Source organism: Tenrec ecaudatus, chromosome 7 (assembly GCF_050624435.1).
Source record: "Tenrec ecaudatus isolate mTenEca1 chromosome 7, mTenEca1.hap1, whole genome shotgun sequence".
Lineage (NCBI taxonomy): Eukaryota > Metazoa > Chordata > Mammalia > Afrosoricida > Tenrecidae > Tenrec > Tenrec ecaudatus.
Window position 1 is genome coordinate 3,132,187 of NC_134536.1, and position 12,536 is coordinate 3,144,722.

The window sequence follows — 12,536 nt, forward strand, 5'->3', positions numbered from 1 at the left end:
CGGGAGTAGAAAGCCTCCTCTCTCCTCTCTCCCCCTCAGAGCTGCTGGCAGAGGATGGGCAACACAGCAGCTTGTTCAACAGAAATGGTCTATGAGCATGGGTCCTTCCATGAGCAGTAAGCCAGACCATGGTGATGACCTGGAACCAAAGCTTGGACTCCAGCTCATGTGGGGATTTCTCTGGGCAGCCTGCCCAGGGGCTTTCTATCGTAGATGCTTTATGGGTTTCTCTGTTGTACCCAGGGATGGCCAGACCCCTTTGAGAAAGATGGCGTCAGGTGTGTGTGTGTGTGTGTGTGTGCGCGCACTGTCACTGCCAACTTAGGCTGCAGCTAGGAGTGGTTGCTCTAGAGTCAGTGTCCTTAAACTCCACGTGGGACATGCAGGCTGACGGCATCTTGTTGTTTGGAAAACAGTTTTACTCAAGAAGGACATATTTCACAGGGCAACAGCTGTATTTCTGTAATAAAATACGCATGCAAATATGATATCTCCTTAGTAGGGTTTGCCCTTGGGGCGTAACAGTTAGGGTTGCGCGTTGTGCCTGCCAACCACAAGACCAGCAGTTTGAAACCACCAGCCACTCCGAGGGCGAAAGACGGGCCTTTCTACTCCCATGAAGGGATAGAGTGACAGTCTAGGAGACACGCCAGGACAGTTCCCCCCCTTCTGTGGGGTCATGGTGATGGGAACCGACCCCGTGGCAGTGAACTTGGCTCTCACGTGGTAGACTTGGCTCTCTGATGCATAGTCTTGTCCTTCTTCAGTGAACAGAGGCTGTTAACATCCTAGCATTTCTCACAGGCCTGGTCTTTAAAGACCAGGCTGGAGATCACACCCGTGTAATCGCCAGCCATCCCAGTTAATGTGGGAAGAAGCTCTGCCTCTCACAAATACCCCCAATGAGCCAGCTAGTTTTGAAAACTCTGAAAAGGGGGGGCACAGGGGGTGGGGGTGGTGTCACTGTCTGTATCTCATACATAGTGTTGCCTGAGGATTAGATGCAATGCTGTATGCTAATGACTTAGCCCAGAGCCTGTAATAATAACTTTCATGATAACATGCAGCTAGGGAATAAATATTGTGTATCTTTACCAACATGTCTTGGCCCATGACGCTGCTTGCTTTCACCTTGGCACCTCAGGGGCAGTGTTCTACCAGCTGCCTTTCCTAGGGCTTAGCTTCACCCCATCCAGTGCAGAGGAGACGCCATTGGAAGCAGACAAGGAGAGCGGTCTGACACGGGTGCATGTTTTGGTTCTCTGCAGCAGACCTTACCTCTGCTCTCCTGGTAACATTCCCTGCCTTCTGCAGAGTGAGCATAGAAGAGCTGGCTGGGCGTCCTGAAAGCCGGGCCAGAAGAACCATCACGGATAATACGCCAAAGCAGGATGTGTCCATGGTCCACACTCCTCTTAGGTCAGGAAACAAAGACATCATCTTTTTAACCAGCAGACCAGCCAAGAAAGGCCAGAGCGTGCCTGGACGGATGGTGTTCTGGCTGCGAACAGGGAGAGTCTGACTTGCTTGTTTCTCCTTTGATCGCAGGGCGATGAGATGAAGAAGCTGGGCATCCAGCCCATCCCCATGATGGACAGAGACAAACGGGGGGAAGTCCCTCAAGGCCAAGTATGAATTACCTTGTTCACAGTGAAGTGGTCTAAAGTAGTCCTAAGGCTCTATAGCGATGTTCCCCATAGTGGGCAGTACTGGCCCCTGGGGATGGGGTGGTGGGACATTCCAAGGGGGGGGTGGGGGTGGCAAAAGCAGCTGCCCACATGGCACCCTGGATGGTGGGCTAGAGTGAGAATGATTTCAGTTGCCAGAGGAGTGCTGAGTAAATCCCACCCCCCACCATGAAAGAGGGCGGTCGGTCAAATAAGTTTGGGAACCTGTGCTCCACGTGGTGATGGAAGTCACGTCCCTCCTTGCAGTACGATTGGGGTACAAGGATGAGCCAGTCCCGGGCTGGTGGTGCATACATAGACATGTGCAGTTCACCCTGCAGGGCCTTGACCCTCTGGTCACCGTCTGTCAGACGAACTGTCACTAGTGAAGACTCTCCTAGGTGTTGGAGAACTCGGTCCCATTGATCTGGGTTTGGGAGCCAGCTGAGATGATGGCAGCCTGGGGAGCCACAAGACTGGGTGGTGGCTGGGAAGGATGTAGCGTCTGTGTGTAGCCCCAGGAGCCCTTCTCCGTGCAGATGGCCAGGACTGTGTAAGGAGGAGCCTGGTGATGCAGTGGGTGAGGCAGTGGGGAACAGAAAGGTTTGCAGCGTGAACCCATGTCTACCGGAGCAAGGGGAAGCAGCCTGATTCCGCAAAGATGTGCAGCCTTAGACGCCACGTGGAGCAACCCTGCTCTGCCCTGCAGGGTCCCTGTTCCCAGGCGTTCACAACAATCCTCTCCCCCGAGATTGAGATGGCAGGCGAGGAAGAGTCATACAAGATCCAAATCCAGCCGACTCTGACTGAGCCTCAGGCCTGGGCTCCTTCTGGAATCTGCTCTTGGAATTTTGATGCAGGGCATGCTGGGCCGTTGCAGCCACACTCTGCTTGCTCCCCACACACCCATGAAACGCTGGCAGGAGTCTTCCGTGAGACATATGACAGGTCACTGCACACAGGACCCCACCGCTCACCTACTGTGTGGGCCCCTGCCACTGAAAATCGACAGGTTCTTTATAAACCTCAAGATCGATTTTTTAAATGTATAAGAAACAGATGATGTATATCTTGAAAATATTTTATATTATTTCATTTTCAACAGTATTCCCGGTATATCTTTCACATAGCATACAATTCAGTAGTTCAGCTGCATCAAGAAAAGTGGTACAGTCAACAACACAAATCAGTTCTGGAACATTTTCTTCACTGTTATTAGCTCCCTGCTTCCTTCCAGCCTCCCTTCCCCCTCGCCCCACTCCCACCCCCTAGTGAAGAAACCATTAATCCAGTTACGATCTCTATAGATTTATCTACCCTAGATCTCATGAACAAAAAATATCACAAAAGGAATAAAACCAAAAAACTAACAACAGAACAGAGTAAAACAAATTAAAAAACAAACTAACAAACAAACCCTGAATCACACAGAAAGTAGAGAATAGTAGACACTAGAACACATTCTAAATGGATCCGCATCCGCAGCAAGCCACTTTCCAGTGCGCGCTGCCACAGGAGAGCATGGCTGTGCCCGCCCCAGGTCTGTGGCTGTGGATGGCCGCACACTTGGTCCCTGGGGTCTACTGCAAAGCACTTCTCTCGAGTCCCTTGTGAGTCTCCAGAGTCCCATGTCACCTGGGGCCAGAGCAGAGCATCGGCAGTGACAATGAGGCTTCAGAAGCCACCAGGTCATTCTCCCTGTGGTGCCCTGGGATTGCTAACGAGCGCTCTTGTCCCTCTCCCTGTGCGTGGCCGGAGCAGCTTGGATTCTACAACGCAGTGGCCATCCCCTGCTACACGACCCTCCACCAGATCCTCCCGCCCACGGAGCCGCTCCTCCACGCCTGCAGGTCCGTCCAGCTGCCCGAGGTTGGGGCGTTGCACAAACAGGTCGCAAACTCAGAACCATCGCTGGGCGGGGGCGGGGGGCGGGCACTCCGTCCGCGGGTGTGTCTCAGTTCCACTCTGCAGAAAGCCAGGTTCTGGCATGGGCTGTGTTTGCCTGCTCATCAGATCACCAAATGTGGGGTCAGGTGCTGTGCTGAAAAATGAGGGTCTCTTGAGAGGTGGTCCTTGGGGCAGGGGTTTTGTCAGTAACTGGCCACAAGCAGGAGAAACTCTGAAGGGAAGCCGCCTGCTCCTTCCTCCTCCAGTTCTAGTCTCTTCCAAAGAAAGGGTTAGGCTTGGAAATTTCTAACCTGATCTACTTTCTGCTTGCTTGCTTTCTGTTCCTCCTTTTCCCTCTCCTCCTCCTCCTCATTCCTGCTCCTCCTCCTCTCCTTCCTCCTCCTCCTCCACCTCCTCTCCTCCTCTTCTCCCTCTTCATTTCTCCTTTTCCTCCTCCTCCTCCTCCTCCTCCTCCTCCTCCTCCTCCTCCTCCTCCTCCTCCTCCTCCTCCTCCTCCTCCTCCTCTTCTTCTTCTTCTTCTTCTTCTTCTTCTTCTTCTTCTTCTTCTTCTTCTCTTTTGCTGATGAAACTCAGTGAAAAGATTGCATTTTTTAAAAAAAGATTTTACTTTTAAAAGAAGTTCCCTCGGGACTGGGGAGGGGGGATCGAGGAGCTGTGTGTGATCCTCCACCCCAGGTTAAGTATTGGAGGCCTTGGGGATGGGGACCCTCGGTAAGCGCATGGCAGTGCCATGCCCACACTCAGGGTGGAGTGGTGGTGAATTGAGGATTATGGGTCTTTGTAAATGTGTGGCAATGCCCGCACTTGGGGTGGCACGCTTGTACCATGGTCGTGAGGGGAGGGTATGGTTTTAAACCAAACCCCATAGCGAGAACCACCCGTGGGCATCACCCATTGTCAGCCGAGACATGAGACGCTAAGGGAAGCCACGGGGTGCTGGCGGCTTCCCAAGACCCAGCCCACGGCGCGCTTCTAAAGGCGACCTGCCATGGTGTCTTCTCTCACCAGAAATAACCTCAACCAGTGGGAGAAGGTGATCCGTGGGGAGGAGAGCCCCATATGGGTCATGACGCAGCCCACGGCCCCGGAGAGTGCCCCCAAGAAGCTGTCAGCCTTGGAAGACTGACGCTGGACGACCAGGGAGGAGCTTCATCCTGCTGCTTATCCGTGTTTTCCTTTTATTTCTGTGGGGAGACAAACCACCCAACCCCATGCCTGGGAGCGGGATGCAGGCACACTTATCCAAGAAGGTAACACCGGGAGACTGTCTCGCCCAGATGCCCATGGCCACCGCGTCTGTACTCCACCAGGACACCTGCGTGCTCCAGAGGTGGCCATCCCGGGAGCTCCCTGTGGTGTGTGGACTGGCCTCTCCCAATGGACAGACTCTTGTGGTTGAGGCTGCCCAGGCGCCGGACCTCCAGTGTTGAGAAGGGGGTGCTTGTCCATTGTACTTTTCGAGGGAGGATTGATCATGGTACTATGGCCACATTACACCCTGGCTTTGGCCCTGATGCTGTGTCAGCGTGGTTGGTTACACATGAGAGTTTTCACGTGGGTTGCCATCTCTCTATTTTATCTGGGTGGCAGTAGGCAGCCCCAGGGCTGTCCGCTGAGGCCCTTGGTGTAAGGAGCCTGCTTCTGCCCTGGGGTATGTGTGTTGGGGGGAGGAGTAAGGGGGGTCAAAGCCGTGCTTGCCTGCTGATTCCAAAGTTGGGGGAGGTTCACAAGTGTCCTCTTTGAGTCCAGACTTAAGGGCTTAACCGGATCATCCTCACCCTGAAGGAGGGAGGCTTTCTTGCCTTCTGGAGGAGATGCAGGCAGGAATGAGGGAGCCCAAAAGACACCAGAGGCTATGTTTTAAGGTTCTTTATTTTCCTCCTCTCTTCCACTCATTATCTGCTAGGCCTTTGGCTGAGAGAAGCAAGAAGAAGCTGGGCATATTACTGTATTTTAACGGACAAGCCTGGGTGGGGGGAGGGGCGGGAATGTGAATTGGAAACTGTGAGTCTTCTTCCTGGGTCCCTAGAATTGCAACTTCAGCTTTTGGGCTTCTCACCAGATACTTGTGGAGTTGATTTGAAGGGTGTGACTGTGGTCTGCCGCCGCCCCCCTCCCCCCACCTTCCCCCAGGGCCCTCCACGTTGTGCGTCTGTCCGAGGCTTTACGCCCTTGCTGTGGAATGAGCAATGGTCTGTCTACACAGTCAGTGCCAGTTACTTCGTCTCCCGTTTTTATACTCTCTCCCTGCCGGGCAAACATCTACACAGAGGCCCGGGTTGGGATCCTCTTTTCTGTGTCAGGTGCTGGCTTCCTATTATTCCTGCCAATTTACACATTGGGGACACCTCGCCGAGCATCACGCTGTGAGCCCCTTACCCGAAATGGCAGTCCGCTCCCTGCTGGTGTGCTCTCATATTTGGAAGGTCCCCAGGAAGTCCTGAACAGCCACCTCCCAGCCTGCCATTAGAATGGAGCTGGCGGTCTCATGGGGCGTCTCGAGACGGGGAGGCCCATCCACACACAAGGAGCTGCTCTCCCGGGGTTGGGTATGATGGGAGCGTGGCTTTTCACGAAAGACCTTTAAAAACTGAACTCTTACATGGTCATCACTGCAGACAGGGGTGTTCACTGGAGTTTGGCTCTTGTGCAGAGAAAAGTGGGATGGGGAGGGGCTCACAACATGCTCCATGTCTGTGTTAGCGCGCCGCAGACATTGTTGGCATGGTGAAAATTAGACACTATGGGTCTCATTTCCTTACTGGCCTGGGACCTTGCTGGCTCTCTCGATGGAGCTCTGTGATAATGGCAGGATGAGAGGCAAATGTAACAGCTAAGCACAGGGGAGGGGGACATACACCCTCACACACACACTCACCGTAGGCACAACGTGCACACTTATGAATGTCTCTGGATAAAGGGAATTGGAAGATAATGGAGCTTTCTTCAAGCCCCCCTCTGTACACACGTATGTAAGCATCAGGGTCTCCAAAAAGTTATTGCAAAACATGGGACAGATAGAGGGCGGAATGTTTCCCCCAAACGTTTGGAAGCCCCTTATGTTTAATAGACACACAGAGAAGCAAGTATGCGTATTAAAAATAATATATTACTTTTAAAAAAACCCAGCTCCATTCTTCAAAAACCAGCCACTGCCATGTTAGGAAGGGTGTATGCTTGGAGAAGCACATGGGCGAGGAAGCCTGTTTGGTCCATGTGACGACAGGAGCCTAGAACCCCATTCTGAACAGCAGCACATGACTGCCCATCCAGCTTCGTGAAACTTTCACTCCAGATTCGGTGCCAACCCAAGAGTGGACCAAGTTAGTTCTTTAATTCTGGAGCCCAAATCAATCCCTGGGGCGGACCAGAGGGCGGGCGGGAGGGCTCTCCCTTAAGGTAGTTATTTGATTAAGGGCTTTTCAAAGGAATGCTTGGATTCTGCCCTCGGCGTCAGACGGATCCTGTGTGTGCACGCGGTGCACTGCGTGGCGATTGATGTCTTTCTTGGCCGCTGTTCTGCTAAGGTGATTCTGGAAAATTCTCTCCCCTTGGATGTCGCCAAGTTACATAGTCACGGTGTGGCCAGTGGAGCAACTTCCCAGAGAGGTGTACGTGGATTTGCTGGTTGGCGGACTTCTGGGGAAGAGCGTCCATTAGAAGCAGCGTTGGATGCAAGGACTGCCTCCTCCTGTGATTGGTGAAACCCGCCTTCCCCCGGGTATGAGATGACCCAGGAGCCACAGGAGAACCTCAAAGAACTCGGTCCAGGAAGCGGTGCTGCTCAGTGCATGACCTCTTGGCGGGGGTGGGGGAAGAGTGGAGCGGTTTGTATTTTGGCAGAGATATTTCACAGGTCAACCTTTGAATCCTGGGCATTGTCCTTCCTTCCAGATGTTTCCTTGGCAGAACCACATGGTTTGCATCCCCAAGGTTTTCAACGAGTTTCTGGTTGGGGCGGCTGGGCCTCAGGGGTCCTTTCTCCATATTCAGTGAGGGGGCCGGCACAGAGGGCTACCTTGCAGCAGTTTACAGTGGTCTCCCCTTGATTTACAGAAGACAGAGTCTCCTCGTCACCTTCGACCATTCCATGATCTGTCCAGACGTAGGGTGTGTCGATCTATTTTCTTTAACTGCCATTTTCTCGGGGGAGGCAAACACCCACCGGTAGCCTGGCATCTGGCACGCAGGCTGTGGAAGCAGAATGGAAGGAGCTACCAGCAGATGGCTGACCAGTAGTGGACTCTGAATCCAGTCACCAGAAAAACTCACAAGAAGACGCCATGCAAGGGGAAACACCTTCTTCAGAGAGAAGCCCCTGATCGGTGGGAATTGGGATCCATGCCCCGCTGGTCTCCGGAAACCAATCAAGTAGGAGTACACCACCCCGACTGTCCTTGATCCCGACGGACTCCACCCGCCATCAAGAAGGACATGTTCCAGGGGTCATTCTTGGTAGCCCAGGTGGCCCGTGCTCACGCACTCATGGGAAACTTGACGTGTGTGCCCTGCCGGTTTCCTCTCTTCGGCATGCCTTCTGAATAGATAGACATTTTTAGTTTTGCACATGCAGCTTCAGTTGCTCTTGCTGTGTTGGCATGCGCACACACTCTGGGCATGAGCTTGGTACACCCGGAGAGGCCCACACTCATGGTCACCTGACGTGCCACGTCGATGGAGCCTGGGGTACATGACATAACATGGCCCGTTCTCTTCATGGTTCGAGCTTTAATACGCACTGCGCTTCCTGCCTGGCCTTGACCTGGGCCTTCCTCTGAAATACCGCTCTTTCCCTTTTGCCTGGTGTGCCATGATTGGAGACTAAGGAAGTGACAGGGTCAAGGTCAACTGCTTTGGGCAGAGTGAGGCTCTGTCGAGGACAGTTCGCCCTGGCACTGGAACCAGAGGCTCAGGCTCACCTCTCTGGGCTGGGACTCCCAAGAAATTTGATTCTGATGTTGCTGCCCTAGGGTCTGGTTTCAGCACATCAGCATGATGCCAGACTTGACCTTCACATCCACCTGCATAGGTCTCGAGCAGGTCTTTGCTTTCTGCATTTGGCTGTTTTCCCGTAAGGCTGAAACCCTTGAAAGGCAAATTCACTCAGCCAGCCTAGGGGACAAGGATGTGTCTGAGTGAACATGCCCTGTGAACTGTAAATTAGTTGAATGTGCCATTGGCAGGCTGCCCCCCCAACACACACACACACACACACACACACACACACACACACACACACACACACACACACACACACACCCCTTGCTTTTCCCCAGTGCGTGTCTATGTGGCTGCCTCAGCATCAGTCTCTATCCACACCTGGATTTTTCTCATGCCTTTGAACACTCATCTACATCTGAACTAAGGATACCCTGGGACGGGACGGGCAGGTGTTTCTGTTTTCATTTTTTTAAAACTTGCTGTGTCGGTTGTCTGAAGAATCAAATGCATGGTGTCATGATCAAAATTAGCAAAAACCAGAGGACATCTGTCTTAAATGTTTTTCTAAAGTCCCCACAGGGTTCTTTACGTCTGTGAATTTGAAATTGGGAACACACACACACACACAGTTTCCTGGGGAATGTGTAAAACCCAAAGACCTAGCACGTGATACCCACACTCGGAGTCTCTGGTCTCCTCAGTCTTTCTCCGGGGCCCCCGGAGACCCTCAGACTCCCTCTCACAGCCTGCAGCCCTCGGAGGTGTGGGGGATGGACACAAGTGGAGGTGGGGTTTTTTGATTCCTCGTGTAAGTTCAATTGCACACGTGTTTTACAGAGTATTCTGGTCAGGGGCCGTCCAACCAGGTCCGACTCATGGCCACCTGTGTACAACAGAACAAAACACTGCCTGGTCCTGTGCCACCCTCCCAATGGCCTCCCTTTCTCGTCCTCTCACTCGCCTCAAACGCCGAGTCTGAGCTCCTGGGCTGGGTCCTTATCTCTTCCCGTGGCCACCTCAGCACCCAGGCCAGCTCTCTGCCGAAACAGCCCAGGCGCCTGGCTAACATGGGAGCTGTGGGGAGGTGGGCTGTCCCCATGGGCTCTGCTGTGAGCTGGACAGGTGATGCCTTCATGAGCATCCGGGTGGCGAGTCCAGTAGATGAGTCCACGGGAAATACTTTCCTGTAATGCCCTCCCCACTCACCTAGCCCACAGGCCCACCCCAATCAATGTGCTCGCCCCCAAACACTGTGAAACAATTGCCAAAATGTATCCAAAGGCAACCTCTTCAGCTCTTCATGGGAAGCAATGGCGACCTTCACATGCCTATGGGAACAAAATCGACAGCCTCCAGCCCTCTGAGCGAGGGCTCCCAGGAGGTTGCTGGGGAGACCTTGCTGACCAAGAGCCCTGCTGGGATGTCCCCAAGTCGTGTGTGTCCCAGGATGGGCACTGCACTCGTGGGAACAGACAGAGCCCCAACTTAGCATCATCCACCCACACTCCCCCAGCCCGCTAGCTAGAAACTGAAAAGATCGCTGTTTTGTGTGTGCGGCACCTACACATCTTTGTAACAAGCATAAGGGCAATAACTTAAAGAGGTCTTAACTTTGCATTTGTAAAGTATACATATTGTACATGTGTGTAATTCGCTACCCTCACCCCGCGTAGCCGTCTGCAGTCTTTGTCTTTCAGAAAAGCAGCCTCGTCCTGCTCTGTGTTTGGCCAGTAGCACCCTCATTGTTCCCCAAGGCAGGTCGTAAATGGGGCATCAGTCTGCTCGCAGGTACATATGCACATGTGGGTGTGATGTTGCAGATGCCACCTTTGTGTGACCCACTCGCTTAGAGCAGCGCCCCCTGCCCTTGTGTCGATATGTAACTATACATATAAAGTATATATATGTATGATACATCAAATATATTTAGACCTGTTCATAATTTTAATGGCTATCCTTTGGTGTGAATAATTGAATACAGACTTTTTAAAATACCATCTTCCGTGTGCGCTGTCTTATTATTCCCCACGGTCTCTCCCTGGGTTCTAAAGCCATAGCGGGGGGCTATGCAGAACTCTCAGAAAAAAATTCATGATGGAAGGGTTTATTACAGAGGTAAACAACTTGGCATACCGGTGAGACATGCTCAGGGCTGAGTTGTTTATTCAGGACATGGTACAGAGTTCTTTCCGGTTTGCTAATCAGTGCCCAAAGGGGCGGACCACTCCACTGGACGCTTCAACCTGCAGGCATTCAGCTCAAGCTCCCTGGATTAAGTGTCCAGAGGCACCCACCCGTGTGAAGCTGGGCTGACTAGAGAAACACTTCCGGAAACACTCATATGTGTAAGAAAGAGCTTTATATCAAGAAGTAATTGAATATACTGAAAACCTCCCATCCAAGTCCAACTCAAGTCCACAAGTCTGATACTAGTCCGTAAGTCCCTCTTCAGACTCCGCAGTCACATGCAATGATGCAGAGTGCAGGAAGGTCACAGGCTGGTAGGTGCAAAGCCATGTGGATCCACTGGAGGTGGCTGCATCAAATGGTTCTGTCAGGTCCCAGTGGAGTTCATCAGCAGAAAGGCAGAAAGAGAGGGAGAGATTCCCAGGACCCTCCTTATGAGAAGGTCACGCCCATAAGGAGGCACCATCAAGCTGTGACCTGATTCACAGGCTAGACTCCACCTCTGCACATCCATATATATTGAAGTTGACATGACATTATGTAATGACCACACCACCCCAGTAAGCCTTGGCCCCAAGGAAGGCACTCAGCTCTACTCCGGTAGGTCAGGGAGCCCTAATTCCTGAAGTAGCATTTGCTCTCATTTGTGGGGGAAGACTTGGGATGTTCTGTGGAGTAAGGAGGTGGTCAGGTTGTGGTCGTGAAAGCTGTCTTCAAAACTCTCCAGACATTGGGACTGCACACATCGAATGAGATGTGTAGAAATTGTTGACTGGAAAATGAATTTACTCTGTAAACTTTCACCACATATCACAGTTTAAACAACAGCAAAACACAGGAAAACAAACAAACACAAAACCCCATCAGAAATCCTGGATTCGGGTCTCTAACGCCCAGAACCCAAGGGGTGGGGTGGAAGGATACATCACTGCTCTCACTGGAAAACCAGCAAACACACTGAAAATAACAAGCCTCAAGCTCAGGTTTGTCTATGACGTCAGCATTCATCCTCAGCACCACCTGCTCAGTGACAGTGAAGCTGCGCAGTTCTGGTTCCCACGTTTAGGGTGTATTCCAAGCACAGCAGGCCAAACTTGTCACTGCCACCCGTGGGAGGCTGGGGACAAGTGCCCGACCCTGTGACGCCAAGCGTGAGGTTTTCATAACATTTAATTAAATATACATATTAATATATATTTATAACTATGAAAATAAAGAATAAAAACAAAAAACCCATTTTTTCCCTGAAATTAAAAATGCAGGCATTATAGGGCTAAACCATACACACAGCTGAGTCTTATGAGGAAGCCTTCAAGAAACAGAAAGGAAAAAGAAAGTATCAGTTTCATGTTTGGTCGGGGTTAATATCTAATTTCTGAACACACACCTGGAGTAGACATCTTCCCAAATCATTGAGGCTTGGCACCAAGTTGACAGGAGCGCTGGTCTGCCTAAAGTGACCCGTTTGCGTCTGATGGGGCATCTCAGGGAGGAAGGCAGGGAGAGGGGTGTCAGCTCAGAAGGCCAGGCTGACTGTTTCGGAGACATTCTCGTTTTTAAAGGGGTGACCTTCATAGATTTTCCTCCAGAGGATGCAGGAGGATCCTGGGGGATCATTCTGAAGACGTTTTAGGAACATGGGAAAGCCGAGAAACGTACTGATGATTTCGTTCCCCCATGATGGTTGTGCCCCTGCTCATCTCTGCCACGGGGAAAGAGCTGTCCTGGGAGAATCTGTCAGCCTTACCCCTGCACCTCCATCCCTGACCTGGCCCCTTCAGCCTTTCCTTTGGGGCCCCAAACTCAAAGAGCATGGAAAAGGAACATGCTTTA

The 12,536-nt window shown here is 52.0% G+C and overlaps 1 protein-coding gene across 1 annotated transcript in view; it reads left to right on the plus strand.

The window, feature by feature from the left end:
- The window catches only part of PDE10A (phosphodiesterase 10A), a 203,292-nt gene extending 192,800 nt beyond the window's left edge, over positions 1-10,492 (plus strand). Inside the window, exons 20-22 of the mRNA XM_075554279.1 lie at positions 1,549-1,629; positions 3,429-3,517; positions 4,584-10,492. Coding sequence (XP_075410394.1) covers positions 1,549-1,629; positions 3,429-3,517; positions 4,584-4,701 — 288 coding nt within the window. The 3' untranslated portion in view covers positions 4,702-10,492. The remainder of the gene's footprint in view (positions 1-1,548; positions 1,630-3,428; positions 3,518-4,583) is intronic.
- The last annotated feature ends 2,044 nt before the right edge of the window (positions 10,493-12,536 follow it).